Here is a 24,809-nt window from a genome sequence, read left to right as displayed (position 1 = left end):
AACTTTTCGGAGTTATGTTCGTTTTAATTAATTAAATATCACTTGCTTTAACGGTGCAGGAAAACATCGTGAGGAAACCTGCATGCCTGAGAGTTCTCCATAATGTTCTCCAAGGTGTGTGAAGTCTACCGATCCGCACATGGACAGCGTGGTAGACTATGGCCAAAAACCCTTCTCACACTGAGAGGAGACCCGTGCTCTGTAGTGAGCCGGTTATGGGTTGATCATGATGATGATGATTAGCAGTAAAAATGCTATGCTGCGCCTCGCCAGATTTGCGCCGGCCATAAAGCCTCAGCGCGCTTGCCTAGGAGGTGCCTTTATTCATTCTTGTTTTGAAGACCAATATTATAATTGGTTTCTTGAAAACATCGACACTCACGTCTTAGCAACTTAAGAGCACTGACCTCTTCATCTACCATCACTATTTATGATACACTTATTCACTGTTACAATTATTGTGGCACGTGATAATCTCTACAAGTGTCTTTTGTCTAAGAGTGGAGAAAACAAGGACTATTCACTGCAATTACTACTAAATCTAAGAAGTACTAAGACACATATTTGACGTCAGTATAAAACTGATGGTACTTATGCTATCAGCATTAGGTTTACAACATTATCAGCATCATCGCGATCAAGGATGATCCCAGATAACTCAGTTTCGGAGATAAAATTTGATACCAGATTTTAGATAAAATAAACTGTGGATTTCGCATTTACTGTTCGAATCATGTTTACCAACTGATCTAATTATTATCTTCGTAATTATATTAGCAAAAGTAACATGGGGAATCAACGTGTGTTTAAAATGAGCCAAAACCAAAAGTTACCAACGAAATTGTATGTAAAAAACTACTCATCAATATAAGTAGGTAGTTGGCTTTAGGTATTGCTGGATAGGCGAACGGTGGACCCTCGAAAGAGACAATTGGTGCGAAGTAGCGCAGGAGACGAATCAAAGTTAGCGTCTAGTGATGGATACCACGATCCTCTTAGGGTTATTGAGCTATAGAAATAAAAACCGTTGAACGTCTTAGTTCCTTTCTATATGACATAATCAATAGCCTAGATGTAGGAATATCGAAAAGAAATGGAAGGGACCAATTAAAAAAAAAAATTATGAAAAAAACACCTTTTTAAAAGATTCTTACCTTCTTTTCAAGTTGTTTCTTGACGGAAACCAGTTGCTCCAGGTCGTCCTCATGCTGTCTCCGCAGCTGCGCGCGCAGCAGCTGCAGCTCGCGGTGCGCTCGTTCGAATCGTCTCTTGTACTTCTCCCCGCTGCTCACACCGTCCGCCTCCGAGCCTTCCGAGTCCGAGGGCTCGGCGCCGCCGTTTTCAGCTGATCGCCAGTGTAATAGCTCGAGCTCTAGACGCTCTGATGCCTGGAGTACAATAAAATCTATAAAAATCTTCAAAATTGGTTTTTGAGAAAATCGCAACCTAATGAACTTGAGATTTTGCATGCCGGTGTTCTCAATAATGTAAGGATTTTCAGAAAATTCACTAAAGCGAAGCCGGATATAAAAGCGAAAATGTGTGTCTGTAGCTTTTCCCTGACGCACTGCTAAACGATCTTAATGGGCATGTTGATAGCTTGTATCCTGGAGATGGACGTAGATTATTTTTCATCCCGAGAAAACGAAGACTTCCTGTGGGGTTTTGAAAATCTTAAAACTCCGTTGACAAAGGTGCAGGCATTAGCTAGTTTTGACACTAAGTAACAATGCTTAGGCACAAGGCTTTACAGTGCCTGGCAGAAAATATTGTACATCGAACTTTAGAAAAAGATTTCGGCATCGTAGAGCGTTTTGTCGGTTTCAAAGACAGAGACAACGCTCTACGAATTCGTTATCTCATACTAAAGTTTGATGTACAATATTTCCTGCCAGGCACTGTAAAGCCTTGTGCCTAAGCATTGTTACTTAGTAGTAAGTAGTAAGAGGACAAGTTTGGCCAGCATAATATAGCATAATAATTCATATTGAAGAAGGGATGTCACATCGCTGGATGTGCAAAGCCTAAACTGTGAACATTTACGAACCTCCAATCTGTTTATAGTCCAGGGACCGATCGCAGATAGAAGAGAAAGAGTGAAAAAAAAAAAAAAAAAAAAAAAATTCCTGCCGGGCACTGTAATTCGTAGGCGGTAAGGTTGGTCCGCCGTTGATTGGATTCATCTTTGATACCTACATAATGCTTTTATTCGCTTGGCCATGCTATAGTTGGCAACATGTATTGCTACTTTACCTGTTGCAATCGCTGGTTGTTAGCCAGGAACTCTCTGTTGTCCCTCTCCACACGAAGCCGTTCAGCAGCCTCAGCATCAGCTCGCTCTGTCGCCAACGCAGCCGCCGCCCGTTCCTCTGCTAGCTCACCGCCGACTTCGGATAGCTGCAGCAAAAGAAACCACTTTTTAATATTATGTACTTGAACTAGCATCATTCGTGAATGGTTATAAATAACATGTATAAGAGTCTGACGCTGAGTGGCTCGAAATAAATTCAAAAGTGAAGATAACTAAGTAATTTAATCACGAGACTAGTAGAATTGTTGTAATTAAATTAGTTTAATCTCTACTTAAATTTTTGAACTTGTTTCGCACAACTTAGCCTTAATATGAAAAATGCCCATCCTTCTCCATAACGGTATTTATCATCGAAATTCTGCAGTATTACGTTGCCTAATCAGAAAATCAGAGTTCAACAGTTATTTGAACAAATCGCGGGGAGAAAGAATTGCATTATTATACCCACATGGAACAAGCCTATTTTGTTTGAAGATTTGTACGACTGGAGACATAATCTATAGATTTGTTCATATCTACGCTTACATAAAATTGATTCTGCCTATTCGTGACAAAATAGGTAGGTTAGTCGCCTTAAAAGTTCTTCTCTTATTAGCGAATATGAACGACAGAAATATTTGGCGTGACTTTACAAGAATGTAGCTATAGGTAGATAGTTAGTAACGATGTCTAGCAATCTTTCATTCAATGCTAAATAAATCGATTAAACAGAAATTACTTGGCGCAGTCAGAGTAAATAAAGTGTTAGGAATTCTGTCGGGTAAATCATTTATAAAATGCGATGCCATCGGATGCCAGACATGTCTTCTATTTAGTTGTCGTGATGACAGATTTTCTTGTATGTAGGTACATACAATAATTAATATCTACAGCGATTCTAATTAATTAATTAAAATAAATAATTAGATGAGAGAGGCTGAGAAATAGGTATGGTGGCGCTCAGTAGGGAAGGCCTATATTGAACTGTGGACGTCTACAGGTCGATGATTATAATCATAATGAAATTGGATAGGAAAAGGAAATACTATCTGACCCGCTCCGGCTTTGTTCAATTAGAATTTTCAAAGTGAGAGGATAGAATTTCCAAAAATCCTTACGTATTTCTACATACTTAACCGACATCGACATTCTAAATACCAACTTTCATCGATAAAACTTGAAAACTGAGGGGCTTTCATACAAACTTTCATCCCTTATTCGACGCCCTTAGGAGTAGAATTTCCAAAATTCCTTCCTTAGTGTTTTTAAAATGTTTAACCCTCACTGGTGCCGAATATATTCGTCTAATGAATCCCTCTTTTACCCTAAACAAAAGCCTATCAATAAATAAAGTTACCTTGAAATAATATGCAGCTGACAATTGTCCATATCCATACTAATATTATAAATGCGAAAGTGTGTCCGTCTGTCTGTCTGTCTGCTAGCTTTTCACGGCTCAACCGTTCAACCGATTTTGATGAAATTTGGTACACAGTTAGCTTATATCCCGGGGAAGGACATAGGCTATTTTTATCCCGGAAAATTAAAGAGTTCCCACGGGATTTTAAAAACCTAAATCCACGCGGACGAAGTCGCGGGCATCATCTAGTTATTTATAAACACACTTGTTTATTGACAAAGTAAACAAAAACAGAACCAGTGCTCTATTTTTGTCCATTTTTTAGTTACACACAACGGCGGTTCCAAAGTTTCTTGTTATAAAATGTATCAAAACAACTTTATTGCATCGCGAATCGGGTTGAAGACGTAAAACATGACATACATAATGTAGAGCAAGGCAAGCTTTTAATTTTGATCCAATGTAATGAAAATTAAATGGTATAAATAAACAATTTCTAGTAAGTACCTACTTACTTATAAACAATTGGTTGAAAAGTTTTGATTGTAAATTTTCAGTTAGGTAATTTTTTTAAATTAAAAACCTATCTTCTATATAATAAATTAAATTATTTATCGAAAACGAAGCTCATATCCATTTACACAAACAAACGGTCACCCGTAGCATTATATTGTTTAGAAGGTAGATGATTATTAATGGAATGATAACGACTTGGTAATAACTCTGAGAATAAACTAAAATTGGAACGCATTGGTGCCGAGTGGGAGGTCTAGCCCTAACAACTATTTGATAGATCTGCATTAGATACAACGCATCTACGCTTGCCAAATGCATTAGATTTACTAACAGTTTAAAGTCAAGTGATGAGTTTAATCGCGAAACTTGCAGTGTAAAACCTTTGTACAAATAAATTGATAATGTGAACACTATAATAATAATATGATGAACAGCCAAAAGTTTTACGCATTTGTACTTCGTCTAACTACTAACGTAAGAAATCAACAAAAAAAAAATCTGCTGGCAAGCGTCGCGCTGATGCGGTAATAATGATCTGAGTCTCAAGCGCCATGGCTATAGTGCGTGAAACTATCGAACGGCCAGCGATAATTTATTATAGCATATTTGTTTTAATTTATTTATATTATTACAGCTCTCGAAAGAATGCGATTTCTAGAAATAATTTTTTTATACTTATGATTCACCTCGTCCATTTCCGAAACAGTTGTTCGATCTTCAGAAATTCCTCTGGAAGATCGGCATACACTGCTAGCCCTACTTCCGGTCCGGCTGAATAGAGTGAAACCTTTGATCATGATGTTTGTTGCTGACTTTGACCTTCCAATTTTCCTTTTCCCATCACAGTATATATCCAGATCATCCTTGTGCCCTAATCTTTTCCATTCATCCATTACATGGTCTGTTCTTTTCAAAAAGTTGTCAATTTTATTACTTAGATAGTTCGAAGACGTTCCTTCTTCTAAGTGTGCTGCTATCGGTGTGAATCTTTGTCTTACGGGCTGTCTCTTGCACCCGAGTACGAAAGATAAATTAGCATCAAAGACCACAGGAGCTTGTTCTTTCGATCGCAATTCTTGTAAGTTAACAGCATTCGGGCTATCAGATGTTTGTGGATACAATCTTCGAGGAGTTGGGCTTCTGTTGTAAAGTGTAGAGGAGTTCATGCTAGAAGACCGGGATAGAGGAACGAAAGTGCTATTGCTGCTGCATGTGGAATATTGGCTCGCTGAGCTTCTTACACTACTGTATGATGAAGGGCTGGGTGACCGTGAAACTAGTAGTGTATTGTTTGGAACATGCCGTTTTGCGAGTTCCGCAATTGAACCGGTTTCCACTGATAGTGACATGCTCCTTTTGTATGATGGACTGGGCGAACGAGTGGTTAGATATTTTCCATTTTCGAGTGAGCTTTGAGGGATCGTGACGACCTCTTTTAACGGTTTAGTGACAAACAGTTTTTTACCATTGAGAAGCCCCGTAGAGACTTTAGGTGGCACAGTTTCTTCAAAGTTAATTGGAAGAGTTTTAGATTTCTTCATGGGCATTATAGTTCTTCCTAGTGGAGCTTTAGGAGGTTTCTTGGGTGTGGGATCCAAAATAATAGGCGGTGAAAGAGCCCCATTGGAGTTGGGCGATAGTGCCCCATTGGTCGGTGCCCCGTTCACATTGTGCTCTGGTATCTGAATGTTCAGCTTATTGGTACTCATGCCTCTGCTTTTAAGAGTTACACTCGCATGAGGCATTTCGGCCTACGCGAAGACGCGCTTGCGTTTCCTGCACAAGCGGAAGTGTTTTCCTTGGTGAAAGTCCAGTGCCATTTCCCCGCTGTGCAGTATTAGTTTCGCGGGCGGCTCGCAATGCGTCGGGGCATCGGTTGGAAATAGCACCGGCGTGAGAGGGCTCCGCGGACGCACTGTGGCGGCCTGTTAACTCGGTCGCCGGGCAGTCGTGGCCGCTCGACTATTTTAGTTTACGTAGATGTCGAAGTGCAACTCCGACTGACGCCTGTTGAACCTTCAAAATACACTAACCGTCCTTCATGCATGATACTCTCTGCGTAGACGCAACGATATCTTTCCAAGCAATAATTCGTTTTTACACTGGTACGGTATGTAAATTCTGTAATATAATTTTAAAATATTCAGACGTACTGAAAAGTGAAATCGATGGCAGAAACAGTCACTCGGAAACTATGAACGTTGCACTAAGCGAAGTTATTCATCACAAAAATAATTTAGTCATTTAAGACTTTGGAAAAATGTAGATAGGTACGATACATAATATCATACTTCACATTCCACAGTTTACATATCCACAAATCAATGGAAAAAGTATGAACTCCAACCCAGACAAGAGCTAATCGATATTTTCTATCGATATATATATGAGTAATTATTTATGAAAAGGTGTCTCTAATAAAAATCTAAGGGCTAATGCAAACAGACCGAGTTAAAAGAAGTCGAGTCTTTTTGACAATAACTTAAAAAACTAAAAATACTTTAACATACTGGACTATTACATAGAAATTGGTATACTGAAAACAAAACATGTACTGCGCTTCGGCGCGCCTGGAGTTGCAACGCGCCGTCATGCTAAAGTAAATAAAATTTAGGTACGGCGTCTTTCTTGATAAAAACTCTAATTGTTATCAAGAAAGACACCGCGGCTCAGCTCTGTTGGTGTGCCTTGCGTCTAATGCGTTAAATCATTCTCATTATTATTCATAGGATAATGATGAGGTATCGAAATATTTTATTACTCTCATATAAATACACCTATCTATTAGATTAGATTTCCGGTAGGATGTTTACATCAACCTATGCCAAATCAATTGCACTGCAAATATCTGACATTATTCAGGGTCACAGCTACAAAGTCGACCGCTAAAATATGAAGGAAAGTCATTTATGATTCGGAAATTATTGAAACTTTTATTCAGTTCAAAAAACACTTTCTGATAACAACTTAGGTATTTAAAGTTTTTAATTTTATTTTATTACAGGATATTCATGCGCTTGACGACAATTATGCCTTAAAGAAAGCAATGATGAGGTCTAAGTTGGAGTGCACTTGCCTAGAAAACGTCTATACACTCTTGCCTTGAAGGTACTTAAGTTATACGTGGCAGGAAACCGGAAGGGCGTTCCAAACCTTAGGGACTCGTATCAGAAACGTTAAACAAAAATGTTTTGTGCGAGTAGATAGATTGGTTGTCGACCACATATTGTCAACGCTCACGACTACTCGCTGTTCTGCGGTAAAACGGATTCTACAAAGAGCTTTACTCATAATATGGTACTTTGGCGAAAACCATGCGAAAACAGTATCCGTTTTGCCAAGAAATTGCTCTATTGCTGTCGGGACATAACGATGTAAACAGTGCCAAGTAGTTTTGGTTTAATTTAATGCAGAATTAATACTGTAGTTTGAATTTATCGCAGACATAATATCAATGCAATGGTACGAAATTAACCCCCGTTTCCGGAAAACGTGGAGATATATTATTACGGCAAAAATTAAGAGCGGAAAATTCGGATAGGTAGCAGCTTTTCTAACTTCAAACACCCTTTCTAGTATCTGTCATAATATGTCGAGGTTTTATTGCTAAAAGACTAAATCCATACTACCATACTAATCCATACTTAATATTATAAATGCGAAAGTGTGTCTGTCTGTCTGTCTGCTAGTTTTTCACGGCCCAACAGTTAAACCGATTTTGAAGAAATTTGCTTTGGAAATTTGATACAGAGTTAGCTTACATCCCGGGAAGGACATGGGCTACTTTTTATCCCGGAAAATCAAAGAGTTCCCACGGGATTTAAAAAAAAACTTAAATCCACGCGGACGAACTGGCAGGCATCATCTAATAAAAAATAAAAATACATCGAATTGAATAGATCGATGTAGGCAAGTGTAGATAAACGTCGGGCCAATCGAAGAAGAAATAAATAACGCATTGACGCGTGCCAATGCGCGTTGCACGATCGCTCGGTACGCCCAAATGATCTCACATCCGTCACAGATTTGTACGAATACGCCATTCCGTAACAGTAAGATCACACTACCTACATGTTATGAGACAAATCGTTGCTATTACCCCGTGTTGTATGAGATATCAAGGATGTGCACACAGATGACTTCTACTAAGTACGTCTAACATTTGCCTCCTAGTATTTTTATTCCTAGTATTTATTTTGACTGATGTTAGGGAATAGTTTTATTTTAGTTAATGAGGGGTGCTATCTAACTTTCTTTAACTATTTCTGCTAGGGTTTAAGTGTATGCGGTTGGCCTAGGGCAGATTTAAGCAACTTTGAATAGAAATAACCGTTTTTCCATGAGCTCTATCTTATGCGAGAAATATATATGCTAAGAATAGCGGTAATACTATAGAAGAAGAAAGTAGCAAGAACATGAGGAGAAAAGTAGTGGAACAAAAAGTCTCTATTGTAATCCTACGTGTTACAAACGTGGACGCATTTCAACGAATAGTAATGTGACTTTGAAAATTGTAACCTCTACATCAATTAGCATCTATAAGTGCTAATTAGTTCTAATTATTGCATCAAAGCTAGTTCATTCTGTCACAGCAGTGTGTTTTGATATTTGGGTTTAATTATAATTACAGTGTATAACTATCAACCTATGTATATTCTGTGCTATGACGTTCTGTTACATCGTAGACCTTTCCAAAGTGTTTTTGTTTATTCAATAAACGTCAAGATTAAAATAATGGACAACAATTTTTTATCGCTTAATGCGCATTTTGGAGGAAAGAGTCATAATTTCTTAGATAAAATTAGATGATGCCGCGTGAATTAATAAGGGTTATAAAAGCCGCCGTGGAAACTCTTTGTAAAAAGTAGCCTGTCTGTCTCCGGGAAAGCAATCCCGGTTGAGCCGTGAAATACTAACACACATACAGACACAATTTTGCTATTATTATATTAGTATAGATAATGGGGCTAATTCCTTTATACACAATCTCTAAACTAAACTAAAATGGCATGTCTAAATCTATTGCTATCCCTTTCATAATGTTGCTTGCGGAAAAGGATAGCACTAGATTTAGACCTGTTAATTTAATTTAGTTTAGAGATTGTGTACAAGAGAATCGGCCCCATTGGTACTGATTCACAACCTAATTTTAGAGTATTCGCATCCTCTTCTTACTAATGTAATATGAAAAGGATAGACGCAGTTTGACAGTTTTAAATTTAATTTTAGATGGTAAAACCCGTGATTTTAGCGCACAGTCGCGAGCCTACTGTTTAAATTTGTAGCGTGCACTTAAATTTAGAGTCTTAAAACGTGAAGTTCATGTTGTCCCTTTTTAGCATTGTTAAGAAGAAAAGGATGCAGATACTCTAAATTTAGTTTAAAGAAAGACAACGGAATCGGTGCCATTCTCATGCTAAGTTGACTCAGAAGTCAGACCTAGAAAAAAAACGTTTAATTTTGGTGCTACGGCGCAAGTAAGTATATCTGCCGTGGGCGTAGGGTACAAATTGCAAGCAATAAAACAATCGAATCTTTTTGTCGCGTCTGCAAAAAAACTGATTTATATTCATACGCTGTTTATAGACCTATCTAGATTACAAAGACTAGTCGTGTCTGTTTAATAATGTCGACGAACTATGGATTGCAAAAAATAAATTTTGTGAAACAGAAGCATGTAGTGTTTTGCAAAGCTGAGAGATGTAGTGAAATAATAAGTTAGGTAATTTTTAATTGTTAAAGAGATGCCCAACATTATGCGTTATGGTTACTAACCTTATAAAGCTTTTTTAAAACTTTCTTCGCCGAATAAGCGTAATATTAGTGATGTTATTTTTTAATTTTTCAAATTATTTGTTAGGAAGATGACACGCATTTTCAGTTTTTGAACCGAATACTCGCTACCAGTAGAACTTCAATAGGAAATATGAACTGTATAGTTATGTTATATTTGAACTAGTAAGTCCTTGAGTTATTTTGACGAATGTTACGCGCAATTATCTGAAGATAATATTTGTCGGTCGAAATAAATTTTCTTTTATGCGTTTGCATGTGACAGACTAGGTATAGAAATGATGTAAGAATATGTATAGTTAAAATTTCATTAACTCTTGTCTATAACAGAATTTGCGTCAGTGAGTTCTAAATTCGTCACCGTCTCAACTGATGGGTATATTCTGCTGAAAAAAGGTCTTAGGTAGGGATTTCCACACTCTACGGCCGTTTACCTAGTGCCATAATATGGTCCACCAACGCGCCGTTATTCGATGCGAGGTTGCCAGTCCAAGATCTTTGGACCCCACCATCCTCTACACTTCGCAACTATTCCTACTTCACTATATGAAATGAAATGATTTAAAATGAAATGTAATGAAATGAACCTATATACCTAAGTTATTCTGGTTCTTATATGATTCATTTATTTCTGATTCGATCACTTAGAGTCCCCGCAGACCACAAACTTTTTATCGGCCGATAGTTTGGTCGGTTTCTTAATCAGTATGAAGATGTATGTAAGTGCGCAAATTATAACGATTACATCTTCATACTGATTAAGAAATCGACTAAACTATCGGCCGATAAAAAGTTTGTGGTTTGCGGGGACTCTTAGAGACACTCTTAGCACAGCAATAGCAATCTCTCACTCAGAGTGACTCTGAGCTTTCCTATCAATCCCATAGCTTTCCGATAAGTCAAAAGTCAAATCAATAATTCAAATTAAGTACATATAGTACACTTTCTGATGGTCACTTGCTGAATCACTACCCCTATTATAAATGCGAAAGTGTGTTTGTTTGTTGGTTTGTCCTTCAATATCGTCGCAACGGAGCAACGGATTGACGTGATTTTTTGCATAGGTATAGTTTAAGACCTGGAGAGTGGCTACTTTTTAAAATCGAAGAGTTCCCAAGGGATTTTTTAAAACCTAAATCCACGCGTACGAAGTCGCGCGCATCAGCTACTCGTAGTTTGCAATATCATAAGTTTTCTGAATAATATTCAGAACGAACCTAAACTAACCTAAACTTTCTTATACGATTTGAAAGTTGATAAGTAGGTATACATTAATAGTCAAGGTATGAAGGCACAGAACTATAAAAAAGGTATGAACTTTTAACAAGGTATGAGGAATCTATCCCAATAAAGTGACGAAATACCAAGTGTATTTGTGCGTTGAGTTTTAATTAACAAAGTCAGAGCGGTTAATATTCCAGCAGCATTATTTCGGGAGAAGTAAATCAATCTGTAAATGGGACGCAGCGACTCGGTTCTCTTGTATTATGCCCTTTTCATATTAACATTTGACAAGCGCTGTATGGTGGCAGGTTACACATTTTTTTTTAAAGAATATTAGCCATGTTAAATGACTAATATTCCCCTTTCCTCTCCAACTAAGCGCAGGCTTGTGCTAGGAGTACGTACGACAATAGTGCAACGGGCGGGGTTTGAACCGTCGAACTTTCGGTTTTCAGTCCACTCCTTTACCGGTTGAGCTATTGAGGCTTAGAATTTTTTTATTAGATTACATTAGATCACAAATGTAAGTTTACGAATAAGAATTTAAGTTTTTTGTTGACAAAGCTTTGTTTTTAGGGTTCCGTACCTCAAAAGGAAAAACGGAACCCTTATAGGATCACTTTGTTGTCTGTCTGTCTGTCTGTCTGTCCGTCTGTCTGTCAAGAAACCTACAGGGTACTTCCCGTTGACCTAGAATCATGAAATTTGGCAGGTAGGTAGATCTTATAGCTGACATTTAGGGAAAAATCTGAAAACCGTGAATTTAGGGTTACATCACACAAAAAAAATTAAATTGTGGTCATGAACTAATAATTAGTATTTTCAACTTTCGAAGTCAGTGACTATATCAAGTGGGGTATCATATGAAAGGTCTTTACCTGTGCATTCTAAAACAGATTTTTCTTTATTTTTATATATCATAGTTTTTGAATTATCCTGCAAAATGTCGAGAAAATACGAGTGTAGTACGGAACCCTCATTGCGCGAGCCTGACTCGCACTTGGCCGGTTTTTTTATGGTAGATCAACAGGTAGGGTAACATAAATAGTTAATTGCAGTTATCTATTGGTAAAACTTAAGTGAGTAGGTGTGTCGCGAAACCACCGCCCAATCTGAAAGGGGCTTTTGCGCAAGTTAAAAGTCTTGATTTAATGTAAAATTGCAAAACGATGTTGTTTTATAAGTGTTTTATACATGTCTCATACGACCTACATACATCGTGAATTTTATTACAAAGTCTGAAAAATTGAGAAAAACTACATCAACTATGTTAGCACACATGCTAGTGCGAATTTTTCATAGGCCGCTGACCTTTTAATGTTTCATTATTAGACCTAGTTTCCAGCTGATATAAAATTAAGGCTTATTTTATTATACGCTACGGACGGGCTAGGGCCACACGAGTAGATAGTGCTAGGGCCCCGGGGTTTGTCACAACCAGGTCGCAACAAAATCAATTTATTCATTTGCACCTGCCCCCCAATTGTGTAAGAAAAACGTATTCATCTTTATCGTAATCGGTAGTACAATTGGGGGGAGGGGAAGGGGGGGGGATGGGTTCTGAGAATTCCACCCCAAGGGTTATGATATATTATACTTCAAGTTATATCCATGTAAATAAGTGTTACTTAGGCAAAAAAAAAATCGGATAAAAATTCCACTCGAGCGAAACAGGGGTGGGTTAGCTAGTTTATTCTACGAACGTTTGAGCCGGGAATAAGATGAATTATGAATCCACCCCAATAAAAAGGTGAAGGTTTATAAAAAGAAACACACTATTAAAACGGATTTGTGTACATGTTCGCGATGTCTTCAAAGTTCAAATGAACTCAAACACAATTGAGAATGCTACGCCACCAGTTAGTGGTCGTTTTGATAAATATTCTATTTAACTAAAGACGGCACGATCATAAAAACAAATACATCGCATTAAAAGTATGAAATAAATCCTTGTACATAATCCCTCGTAAATTAGTTTGGATATAAGCTGATGTTAATATTATCCTCATGTTTTTCTGCCTTTTTATAACCAACATAATTTTCATACTTTGCAGCAGAGGTCTACAACCTTTTGACCGAAGAACTAAGATTTTTTCGGCATGACGTGATTTCCAAACTTTAGTACCTATTGTATATAAAATCTCGTATCTCTCATCCTATTACAGTCTTATTTAACACTAAAAGAGGGAAATAAGCGCTAAGTGGCTTGAAGAAAGATTTTTTGGAAGATACTGGAAGAATATGAGTAAAGCATTTGACTATGTTGACCATGATATTTTACTTAATAAACTAGAACGCTACGGAATAAGAGGACAAGCCCAAGATTGGTTTAAGTCATATTTAAAAGATAGAAAACAATGTGTAGAAATCTGTAGTTTTGTAGGAAATAATAAAACATTGTTTCGTTCATGCTACAGGGAAAATATATTAGGAGTACCGCAGGGTAGTGTACTAGGGCCATTACTTTTCCTTCTTTATATAAACGATCTCCCTGACGCTATAAAACACGAATGCATTCTTTTCGCAGACGATACTACCCTATTAATTAAATCTAAACAACGTCAAAATAGAAAGAGTGAAGTACAAAGTGCACTGATGGATGTGGTAGGCTGGCTTAATAGAAATAATCTAAAAGTAAATATATCTAAGACTAATATAATGCAATTTCAAACGTATAAAACTAAACCACAAAACCTTGATATAAAATTTAATGATGTGAGAATTGAAGAAGTAGATAACATCGTTTTTTTGGGAATTACTATGGACAAGTATTGTAATTGGAAGGCACATATTCAGAATTTATGCACAAAATTACATAAATATGTCTATGCTTTGCGTCGTATTCGACAAATAGTTTCGGTGGAAGCATCACTGTTAGCCTATCACGGATATGCCTCATCTTTGTTAAGATATGGAATAATACTCTGGGGAAATTCCACCAATGTACAAGAAGCTTTTAAAGCGCAAAAGTGTTGTATCAGGTCTATTTGTAATGCTGATTTTACTGACAGTTGTAAGCCTCTATTCAAAAAACTTAAAGTATTGCCACTCCCTTGTTTATATATTTATGAAATTTGCATCTTTGTTCGTAAATATCCCCAATATTTTAAACTGAAGACAGATATAAAACCTACGAGCAGACATAAAAATAAAATTTGTTTACCAGCTCAAAGATTGGCTTTATATACCAAGAATGTGTACTGTACGGCAATACGTATTTATAACCATTTACCGTCGCACAGCTATGGAATGAACCTCAGATCTTTTAGAAGTTATTTATTTAATTTTCTACTAAATAAAACTTATTATAGTGTTAATGACTTTTTTAATGACAAATTTTAAATAATGCATGAATAGAAATAGACATTTGAATTATTAAAAACATTTACATGATGAGTATGAGTACACGATGACATTGCAATATTAATGAAATTAGATAATTTAGAAATAATTTTGCACGCCATGTTTGGCAGGATATGTAACTGATTACCTAACTTTTAAGACCCCATGTAAATAATATACATGTACCTACCATATCTGAGCAAAATAAATAAATGATTATGATTATGATTATGATTATGAACCAACCAGGTGCCCGGATAGCGTACGAGGTGGCTGATGATAGAGATGGCAGGAGATTCGAGAGGGGATTCTCATGCAATATTATAGGAGAAACAAAATTGGCTAAACTCCACTGCCTCAGACACTGAGAGAGAAGATCGTGCTGTGAAAAGAACATACCTGGGACGTCCAATAGGAAAACACAACATCCCTGTTGGATACCGTATCGCTGAATGGTTGAAGACTGAAGAGTGTTTACAAAAATCTGCAAGCCCTAGGAAGAGCAGATTGACTGGCATATGACAGCATTAATTATCAGAGAGCAATATTATATTTAGGTCACTGAGCCAGGAAGGAAAGTCTCGTTTAGATATATAAAGTATTCAATTTCGACAGTCTATTGCCTGGCTTCAATGTGGATGATTTATTTTGAAGAAATAGGAACAATACGTACTTAATTATTATCTTCCATTACTTCTTAAATACTTCCTCCGATTGATGTGACGATGATATCAAATATTCATGATGGGAAAAATATATAATTTATCGCACGTTAGTATAATAATTTAACACTTTTATTTCCAACTTTCGTGAGATCCATTTCTTGCATTCACCCGTTCAATTTATTTTAGTACTCTTAGGGCCGGTTGTTTCAACAAATTTTGACGGACACGTAACATTTAAATATGGCGCTAACGAACGTAAGAAAAGAAAAAGCGTTGATTCAGCATCTATTAGCGCTAACGTTCGTTAAAAAGTTACGTTTACGTTAACCGGTGCTGGCGCCATTGGTGATCGTCAAATCAGTTCGTAACTTCATACTTCTTACAAACGGAATATTTTATTTACAAATTATAATGGAATCAATTGAATTCAATGCTTTTATTGGAATTTTTTTTGAGGATGAAAGAGAATTTTTAAAAAAGAAAAAGTGTTTAAAATGCGAAGTAGCAATATCAATAACTATATAATTTAATATAAAATGAAATAAAAAAGAATACGGAAAAGTAAGTTAATTTTTAGGGTTAGTTTCGTAACCAGAATAACAATGACGAACAGTTTTTTGTACAATGAAGCAACGCTCTTAAATTAACAGATGTTAAATTCGTCTACGTCTGTTAAATTTTAACGAACGTATCTTACGAAGACCAATGGTTTGAAACAACCGGCCCTTAATAGAGGGGCAAACAATTTATGAGGGGATTGTTTACACTCAATCTTTATTCCACGTCGTAATTTTTAGCAGTCATTAGTATCCTCTACTTTTGCATGTTTTTGTTTGGCATTCATTGACCTTAACTACGCACTGCAAAGTATTTTTGTGCAGTTTTTGTGAAAATAACGTCTGCATTTTTTGGACACATTTCTATGGTAGAGTCGTTATAAATATCACTACTCATATTGTATACTTAAGTATATTTTTGGTGTTGTTCTCCAATCACGCCGCAATGGAGCAACAGATCGACGTAATTTTTTATAAGGGTACAATTAAAGACAGCTGGAGAGTGACATAGGTTACATTTATTTCGGAAAAATCTATATCTACGCAATCGAAGTCGCGAGCATCAGCTAGTTTTCTATATATTAAAGGGATTAATTGATGAATGATATATCAGTCACGCTGACAGTCTTCATATTTGAAACGAATAGTAGGTGAATGCGTTTGTTATATCGAACCTAAACTACTGCAAGATCCGTTACTCAACTTATAGGTACAAATTGAACTACCTAACGAATTCTCTAGCATCACATACCGATTGACTAAGTCTTTTTACTGAAGAGACTATTATATAATTCGTTTCACCGACGTTTATTTTTTGTTTCGTTTTATTTTTATCTCTCGGTCAAGGAAACACTTGGTGTGGTAGGTCCTACGCAGTGGCGTGTTCAGGGGTTAAAACTAGCATATGTATTAGTTTAGTAGGTTATCTACTTATGTATCTACTGGCAATAGTGAAATATACACCTATCCACTGAGCTATTTCACTATGCACGCCACTGCTCCTATTACCCAGTAAGTATTGCAAGAATCGGTAATCGCTATACCGATACGATCTTCAAAAGGAGCAAGATATATCATGGCTGCGAGAGGCACACGCAATGCTTTATATCTACATACTAAAATACCTGTGACGTCAGCAAGAATATCCGGCCGCATCGATTGCATCGAAGAAATGCTGATGACGTTAGGAGATGCCTACGCATTTTTACGGCGCGCCCAATGCTGCTCAAATTACTCACATTTTCAGTAAGTATAAGTCCCGCAAATTGCTATTGCATAGATTTGTAATATTAATTTAAGTACCTAGTTTCATACTTACATGCATTTGTGCAAAATCACACAGACTAGGTATGATTTTGTATTCACTTCACTATCATTCAAATATCTATAAAATAACATTACGAAAACTTATTTTATGCACTTTTCAACTTTCTCATGGATTAGTTCGAATTGTACCTAAACACCTAATAATTTTTAAACGACTTAGTTCACCGAAAGTTCCCAATTTGGTATATACGTATTTTTTTGTCTATTTTCGATTTATTGTTTACAGTAAACAATAAATCGAAAATAGACAAAAAATTGGTTTTTTGAAAAACTGGAAAAGACTAATGAATATTAAAAAAAACATCAATCCGTAAACCTCTATATACAAGACGTCACTACACCGTAGACAGGCTTATTAATACTTGACTCAAGGAGATCTAGTCGGTACAGTCAGCTGCAAAACTCGAATGCTTTATGTCTTCTGTCTTATTGAGAAAACAAACTTATTAAAGTTTTTAATGTTTGTTAGGGTTCCATACCTCAAAAGGAAAAAAGGAACCCTTATAAGAGTTCCTTTAAGTTAGTTAAGTTAAGGATCACTTTGTTGTCTGTCTGTTTGTCTATCTGTGTCTGTAAAGAAACCTATAGGTAATAAATAAACCACTTAAGAAAGCTTTTTCGTCAGCATCACACGCCCAGCAGTAGAATTTTTCATCATGGGTCAAAATGGGAATAGCAATTTTCTTAGCTCACTATACTTCTTAATGCGATGCGCTTCACTGAACGTAGGTTAATAATCAAACCCATTGTTTTCGATTGCAATAGTCGATAAGTACACATGATATATATTATTTCCATAGAGAATTGATTTCACATTGACATCGTTCAGGTACCTACGTAAATGAATTTAGTTACGTAGGTATCTGACCATGTCAAACATCTAGATCATTGATAAATTGATTGATCATTTTACTTCTATGTATACCTACATGAAAGATTAATAAACAAGTAAGGTAGGTACCTACATTACGCATCATCTTTCACAGTTACCCTTTCAATTCTGCTTAAAAAGTTTTACAGATTTTCTAAGATTTATCGTATTTATAAAAGGCGAAATGATAATATATTAAATACCTACACTCTATATCTATTTATTATCGCAACTAGCGCGCTATTCATGTCTGAGAAAATTTCAGAGAGTTTCCATTTTATTTTCACCACTTGCGACATCTAGCTGTGCTCCAAGCAGTTGCCGATTTTGCTCGAAGTCCAGATTCAGTGCTTAGTTCACCCTCTACTCACTAGATGGCGCTACTGACATGTAAAGCTTTTCTTTTGCGAGCTTTATAAAATAAGCTTCGAATCTCGCTGCGTTAAGTAATGTATTGGTTTTATTTTAAACTACTTCTCGCAACCTATAATTCCAATGTAGACACTTATTATACAGTCTTACTATGTATACTCTTTTTAAAATCAATAAAATTACTCTTTTTAATTCAGTTAATTTACAGAACCAATTTTTATGGGACTCCGTAGGTATACGAATTTTATTCCCACGAACCACCAGAAATCAAAATCATGACGTGAAACCCGGATTTAAACTCCTCAATCCGGATGCTGCAGGAATACTGCCTAATTAACTACGAGGACGAGATACGAGGACTATAATTAAGGATGAGCAGATTGTAAAATTAATATGGTTGCAACCAAACACACCTAGATCTTGTCACAAATTTCTGGTTGCACTCTTCAATCGGACATTACCCCTGCAATATTAGGATTAGGATTGAATAAGGGACTGCAGCTGTGATAGCCTCGCGATTACGACGTCCGCCGTCTAATCGGAGGTCGGGAGTTTGATTCCAGGCACGCACCTCTAACTTTTCCGAGTTATGTGCGTTTTAAGTATGTAATTAAATATCACTTGCTTTAACGGTGAAGGAAAAAATCGTGAGGAAACCTGCATGCCTGAGAGTTCTCCATAATGTTCTCAAAGCTTTGTGAAGTACCAACCTGCACATAGCCAGCGTGGTAGACTATGGCCAAAACCCTTCTTACTCTGAGAGGAGACCCGTGCTGCGTAGTGAGCCGGCGATGGGATGATTATGATGATGATAGAGGCACTGCAGTACGATTAAAGAGCTGTGGTGTCAGAGCATCTATCGATTATAAGATTTGCGTTTTTCACTTTAAGAGGTTTTACGTTAATATTTTACTTGTTATGAATAAACACAATATACGAACCAAGCTTCTCGCATGTAAAAATAACTAACTTGTTCCCCAACTCCTAAAAGACGTCTACACCTGCCGTGTTGTTTATTGCACCAAAGAAAGCCAAACCCAGCAACACCGGATGCTGCCCAGTATCTTCGAACACTCATTAGGAACTTCAAGTTTATTGTGATGCTAACATAAAACCTGTCTCGGAGAAGATACTGGATTTTCTGGTTCAGTAAAAAACAGTACATAATAATGATGAGCTGTAAGGTTAAGCCTGGAACACAAATGGACGAAACGAACAAATGGATGAAAGGCTGCGTGCATTACTTTCTGCATGACTTTTCGTAGTACGTTGTGTGTGTTTTATCCTTTAGTGCTCGCTTGATCGACGGGACTATAGCAGCTGTTTGATGCATGTTTAAGCATTTAGTTGTATTGCATTAGTGGTACATTCAAACTTAGCTCAAGGACGAGGTCATCTGAATGATATTATTTACTTTGTCTAGCTTTAGCTTACGACTTTGCCTATGTGTTTCACTTGAGCTGTTTTAATGCAGAATTTAATTGATTCAACTTAATCACTGCAACAATTAAAATTCCTTACTGTGCTTACCTTATGATAGGTAGGTATATGAAAGAATGTGTAATATTTATTTTCATATTAGATAAACGTTGGATGTTAATCATCACTATCATCGTGATCAACCCATCGCCGGTTCACTACTGAGCACGGTTCTCCTCTCAGAGTGAGAAGGATGTGGTCATAGTCACCACGCTGGCCAAGTGCGGATTGGCAGATTCACATTTCTCAGAACATTATGGAGAACTCTTAGGATGCAGGTTAAAGGAAGTGATATAAATAAAACGCACATAGCTCCAAAGATTTAGAGGCCCGGGATTGAACTCGGACACTCCGAATTACCGTCTTAACCACAAGGTTTACCGAATAAACGATACCTTCTATAAATTGAAATTATCTAGTTTTTAGGTGTCTGACTCCAAAACGGGTTGTCATATTTATAAAATGCCTTTATAATGTAGCGGAATCGTTGTTTTTTGCTATACCTAAGCAAGTGAAACACCTGGGTATCCTGTATTTAAGAACATTTGGAATATTGGCGCTATTGACCTGTGCCAAGGTTTACCGGTTATGTCTTATGAGAAGACGCTACAGTTTATTGCACTGCATTTAAATATTTTAAGTAGGTATGTTATTTGTTTTCTTTTTGCTCAATACATGTCCATGAATCAATATACCTATTGGTTTTTTCGTAAATTTTGAAGTAAAACTTCTTTAACGTGACTTGAGAGATTGCTTGAGAGTAATTCAGATCAGGACAGAAGTAACGGTGATACCACTTCCCCTGAAAATGGCTGAAAACATTATCAGCACTTTTAAAGTTTGACAAAGTAGCTGTTAGAGGCCTAGACGAAAAGCTCTATTTTTTACTTACCGAACTTATAGTATCATGTAATACGATAGTATTACATGATACTATTAAGTTCGGTAAGTTTGAAGAACCATTTGCAAACTCATTTAAAAAATGTTATTCCGCGTGCGTATTAGGTCAACCGTGATGCATAAAATTGTATGGCAAAAAAGTAAATAGTCTTGAGTATTCATTTTTTAAGTAAACAAACTTCGTCTTAAGAGTTATCTGTATTATAATCGTACAGTACATATAATTGTATACTATACGAGTAGGTAGGTATAAAATCTTTGTTTCGAATACAAATGAAAGAAAGTTGAAACTATCAGTTACTCAAACTAAAAGCACAACAGTGCATTTTGATATACTAATATCGTATCATATCGTATAGGTATTCGTAGATATACGGTCGGGAAACGCTACTCGTATGTTATAGAAAAAGACCAAGCATGATTCTGTTTATAGACTTGACTTTTATAGATTGACCGAGATTGGCATTTGAATGCACAATCCCTTGATGCTTGGAGCATCTTGTATGTAAATGGAGGGTTCTGAAACGAATTGGTAATATCGATATTTTTTGTCGACTATTTTGAGTCCTTATCTTTGTGTATTATTTTAATTTTGTTGCTTTTCGCGTCGGACTCAAAGCATTGACAGACATAATATAGCGCGATGGCATCGCCGCATGACTGCAACAACATGGAATAAAATTACACTAAACGCGCGCGTACGCATGTAAGATTTATAGTACATACATAGAACTGTATGAAGTACGGCATACTGTAGAACGCGAAGGCATGAGACTACAGAAGCGTGGTCCCTTACAGTCTTCTACAGATTCAGAAGAATCTGTAGAAGACTGTAAAGACGGAACTAATAGAAAGTAGTGGCAATGGACGTGATTCCGTGGCGCGTTGCGTATGTCTGTCTATTTTAAGTATTATATTTTGCCTGGCAGCAACAAAACCGTGGAGTTATAGTTATGGTTGCCCGGATATTAAATTTTCTACTTCTATCAGGTGCAATGATCGCGAAACAAGTAGGTAGTCCTATCGAAACACGAGGCGTATAACTATTCGCGTTAGGTTGAGATGGCAATCAAGGTGGGGACGCCCCGCTCACCCGCCCAGCCCCAGCGCAAACCCAGTGCGGAATAGCGCGGGTGTGCGGGGCGTCCCCACGCCTCATACCCCGATTGCGCGAACTATACAATACGCAGTGAACAAAAACACATCTCAGCAGGGCTTGTGTGCTGGGCTATATCTGCGCAGACCATCATGTTGCAAGTTCAGATTGGACTATATATTTGGCGATCACTGTGGGTATAGTAATTCATGTGGGAACTAACCTTAGTTTCGAGTTTTTCCGTCTCGTTCTTGTAATGTGTTCGTTCGCCTTCAACTTTATCCAATTTTGAGCGCAGGGTCTCCAACTCGTCCTGTGAAAAAAACATTGGTATAGGTATTATGTCGAACATAATATCCTATCTAAATATATACAACAAAAAGGTGACTGACTGACTGACTAACTGACCGATCAACGCAGAGCTCATACTACTGGACGGATCAGGCTGAAAGGCATGCAGATAGCTATTATGACGTAGGCATCCGCTAAGAAAGGATTTTTGAAAATTCAACCCCTGAGGGGGGGAAATAGGGGTTTGAAATTTGTGTAGTCCACGCGGACGAAGTCGCAATCGCGAGCATAAGCTAGTATATTATAAAAGAAACAGGTGACTGACTGACTGATCTATCAACGCACAGCTTAAACCACTGGACGGATCGGGCTGAAATTTTGCATGCAGATAGCTATTATGGCGTAGGCATCCGCTAAGAAAGAATTTTTGAAAATTCAACCCCTAAGGGGGGGAAATAGGGGTTTGAAATTTGTGTAGTCCACGCGGACGAAGTCGCGATCATAAGCTAGTTTAATATACATTTAATAATAACTACTTAACTAGGTAAATTATTGTCTAAGAAAGCCACGGCGTAATGTGAATAATGTCGATGGCGATGATCGCTGGAGCGAGGCGAGTCGCGTGCCTCTGTTCATATCGTATTACTTTATGCCATTGAGTTACGAACCTCTATGGTTATGGTATGGAGAGTCATTATATTATCAAGCATCAAAAAAACGCTACTACCACAGCGGCTACCACAAATTATCCAAAAACGTAATGCAACTAATAAATTATTGTAACATAAAATGTATCTCTGCAGCACGCCGAATGCAAGCAGTAGGTATGCGGTAAACAGTTTTATTTCATTTTTAGTTAAAGGTTTATTAGTGAATTTAATACAGATATCTATAGTACGCGACAGGTCGAGATGGCAATCGGGGAGGGAACGTCCCGTGAACGCGTGCGGGACGTCCCCTTGTCACATACTCCAATTGTCATCTCGACCTGTCGCGGACTATACATATTATTATTATAACACTACTATTTAAAATCATTCTTAAGTAAACACAGTAACGTTGCATGAATTATGTATACTCGTCATGGCATAAGGTGATCGTTTCGATAAACCGCGTATTACAGCGTTAATTTATTGAATAACAAAAAGCATAGGTACTGGTTGTTTTTCACCAATCCGGTTGAGAGTGCGTTTTGCGGGACATCACCGGCGCCTCTAGATCATGACACCTCTGTGCTTTATATATTAGCAATGTAACTTTGATCGAAGCATTAGTAATTTGAGTCGATAGCTCAACTGTAACATTGAAGATTACGACCGAAATGACTGATAGTTTTGATAAGATTTATCTCTAAGATAGGTCTTCTCAGATCTGGGCGCGTTTGGAACCCTCGTAGCTTTAGTTTTAAGTTTGCGTAATAATTATCACCACTATATCTTACAAATCTAACACCATACCAGACCATCAATAAGAGAAATTTATTACCTATTTTGAATAAATCATTTGACTTTGACTTTGACTAAGAGCCCTATGCCTTATTTGGGCACAAAGGAGGACTAATAACAAACTGCGGTCAAAGAATATTCTCGTCTGAAGTTAGAGAGAAATCTTTCGGAATTCCACGAGCGAAAAAACGCGTGCTGAGATCCTCTCTAATTTTTCATTATGTTACAATTTGTACATAATTAAAGTCCCTAGACTAATGTTGAGTAATATTGTAAAACGCACGCTGAATTTTTCTTCAAAGATTTGCTCGCAGAGATATTACGACATGACCTTCTCTCCCTGTCCGTTTTGCTAGCATCCTGTGACCAGAAAGCTTGCAAAAACTTAGCGTTATTGCTAGCGTTGTTGTTTTGTTACTTCCAAAACAATCCAATAAATAATTGGATTTCGTATTTTTCAACCCCCGCAATGTATAGCGTGCAAAACTCGGATCAATGCCCAGCCTGTGACGTGGCATTGACTCCGATTGGCCTACTTACGCAACGTTCATTGACCTCTAGCGTCAGTCAGATGTTTTATTTGCAATATGTTATCGTGAATTTTTTCAAAATGTAGGATTTTTTTAGGTTTTTTCGCGTTCTTTTGGTGTTGTCATATCAGTAGGTTATCATTTTATGCTAGCGTTCTGTTTACAGCCTGTATAGGAGTATACTCGTAGATATAACGGCAAATCGCTAGATGGGAGGAGGTACGCGTCTGCGAGTGCTGCGCCTCTAACTCTAATGCAAATGGGTGAAACGCGGGTTAAGTAGAGCGAGGCAGCTGATTGAATAGCGATCATCATAAATGTATTATGTAGTCAAGCATACGAACATATACTCGTACAGCTATGCATATCATCAATCAGCAAATCACTTTTTGTCAGGTTCGTGCGACCGATAATATTTGTGCTGCCAAATTTTTTTTTTTTTTTTAAAGAATATTAGCTATGTTAAATGACTAATATTCCCCTTTCCTCTCCAATTAAGCGTCAGGCTTGTGCTAGGAGTAGGTACGACAATAGTGCAACGGGCGGGGTTTGAACCGTCGACCTTTCGGTTTTCAGTCTACTCCTATACCGGTTGAGCTATTGAGGCTCTATTATATTATTCTAATACGAAATTAGTAGAATATAATATTACTAGATGATACCCATGACTTAATCCGCGTGGATATGTAAAGGTATGTTTTCAAAAACCCGCGGGAACGCTTTGATTTCCCGGATAAAAAGTAATATATATA

The 24,809-nt window shown here is 37.2% G+C and overlaps 1 protein-coding gene across 7 annotated transcripts in view; it reads right to left on the bottom strand.

The window, feature by feature from the left end:
* Mhcl (Myosin heavy chain-like) overlaps nucleotides 1-24,809 on the bottom strand; it is a 234,596-nt gene that overhangs the window by 11,552 nt on the left and 198,235 nt on the right. For all 7 annotated transcript variants that reach the window (XM_034971701.2, XM_034971702.2, XM_069501067.1 and 4 more), the window contains 3 exons: nucleotides 22,015-22,104; nucleotides 2,254-2,397; nucleotides 1,155-1,388 (listed from right to left, as the gene is read on the bottom strand). In XM_034971701.2, coding sequence (XP_034827592.1) covers nucleotides 1,155-1,388; nucleotides 2,254-2,397; nucleotides 22,015-22,104 — 468 coding nt within the window. The remainder of the gene's footprint in view (nucleotides 1-1,154; nucleotides 1,389-2,253; nucleotides 2,398-22,014; nucleotides 22,105-24,809) is intronic.

Source organism: Maniola hyperantus, chromosome 9 (assembly GCF_902806685.2).
Source record: "Maniola hyperantus chromosome 9, iAphHyp1.2, whole genome shotgun sequence".
Taxonomy (NCBI): Eukaryota; Metazoa; Arthropoda; class Insecta; order Lepidoptera; family Nymphalidae; genus Maniola; species Maniola hyperantus.
This window is presented reverse-complemented; position numbering and strand designations above follow the sequence as displayed.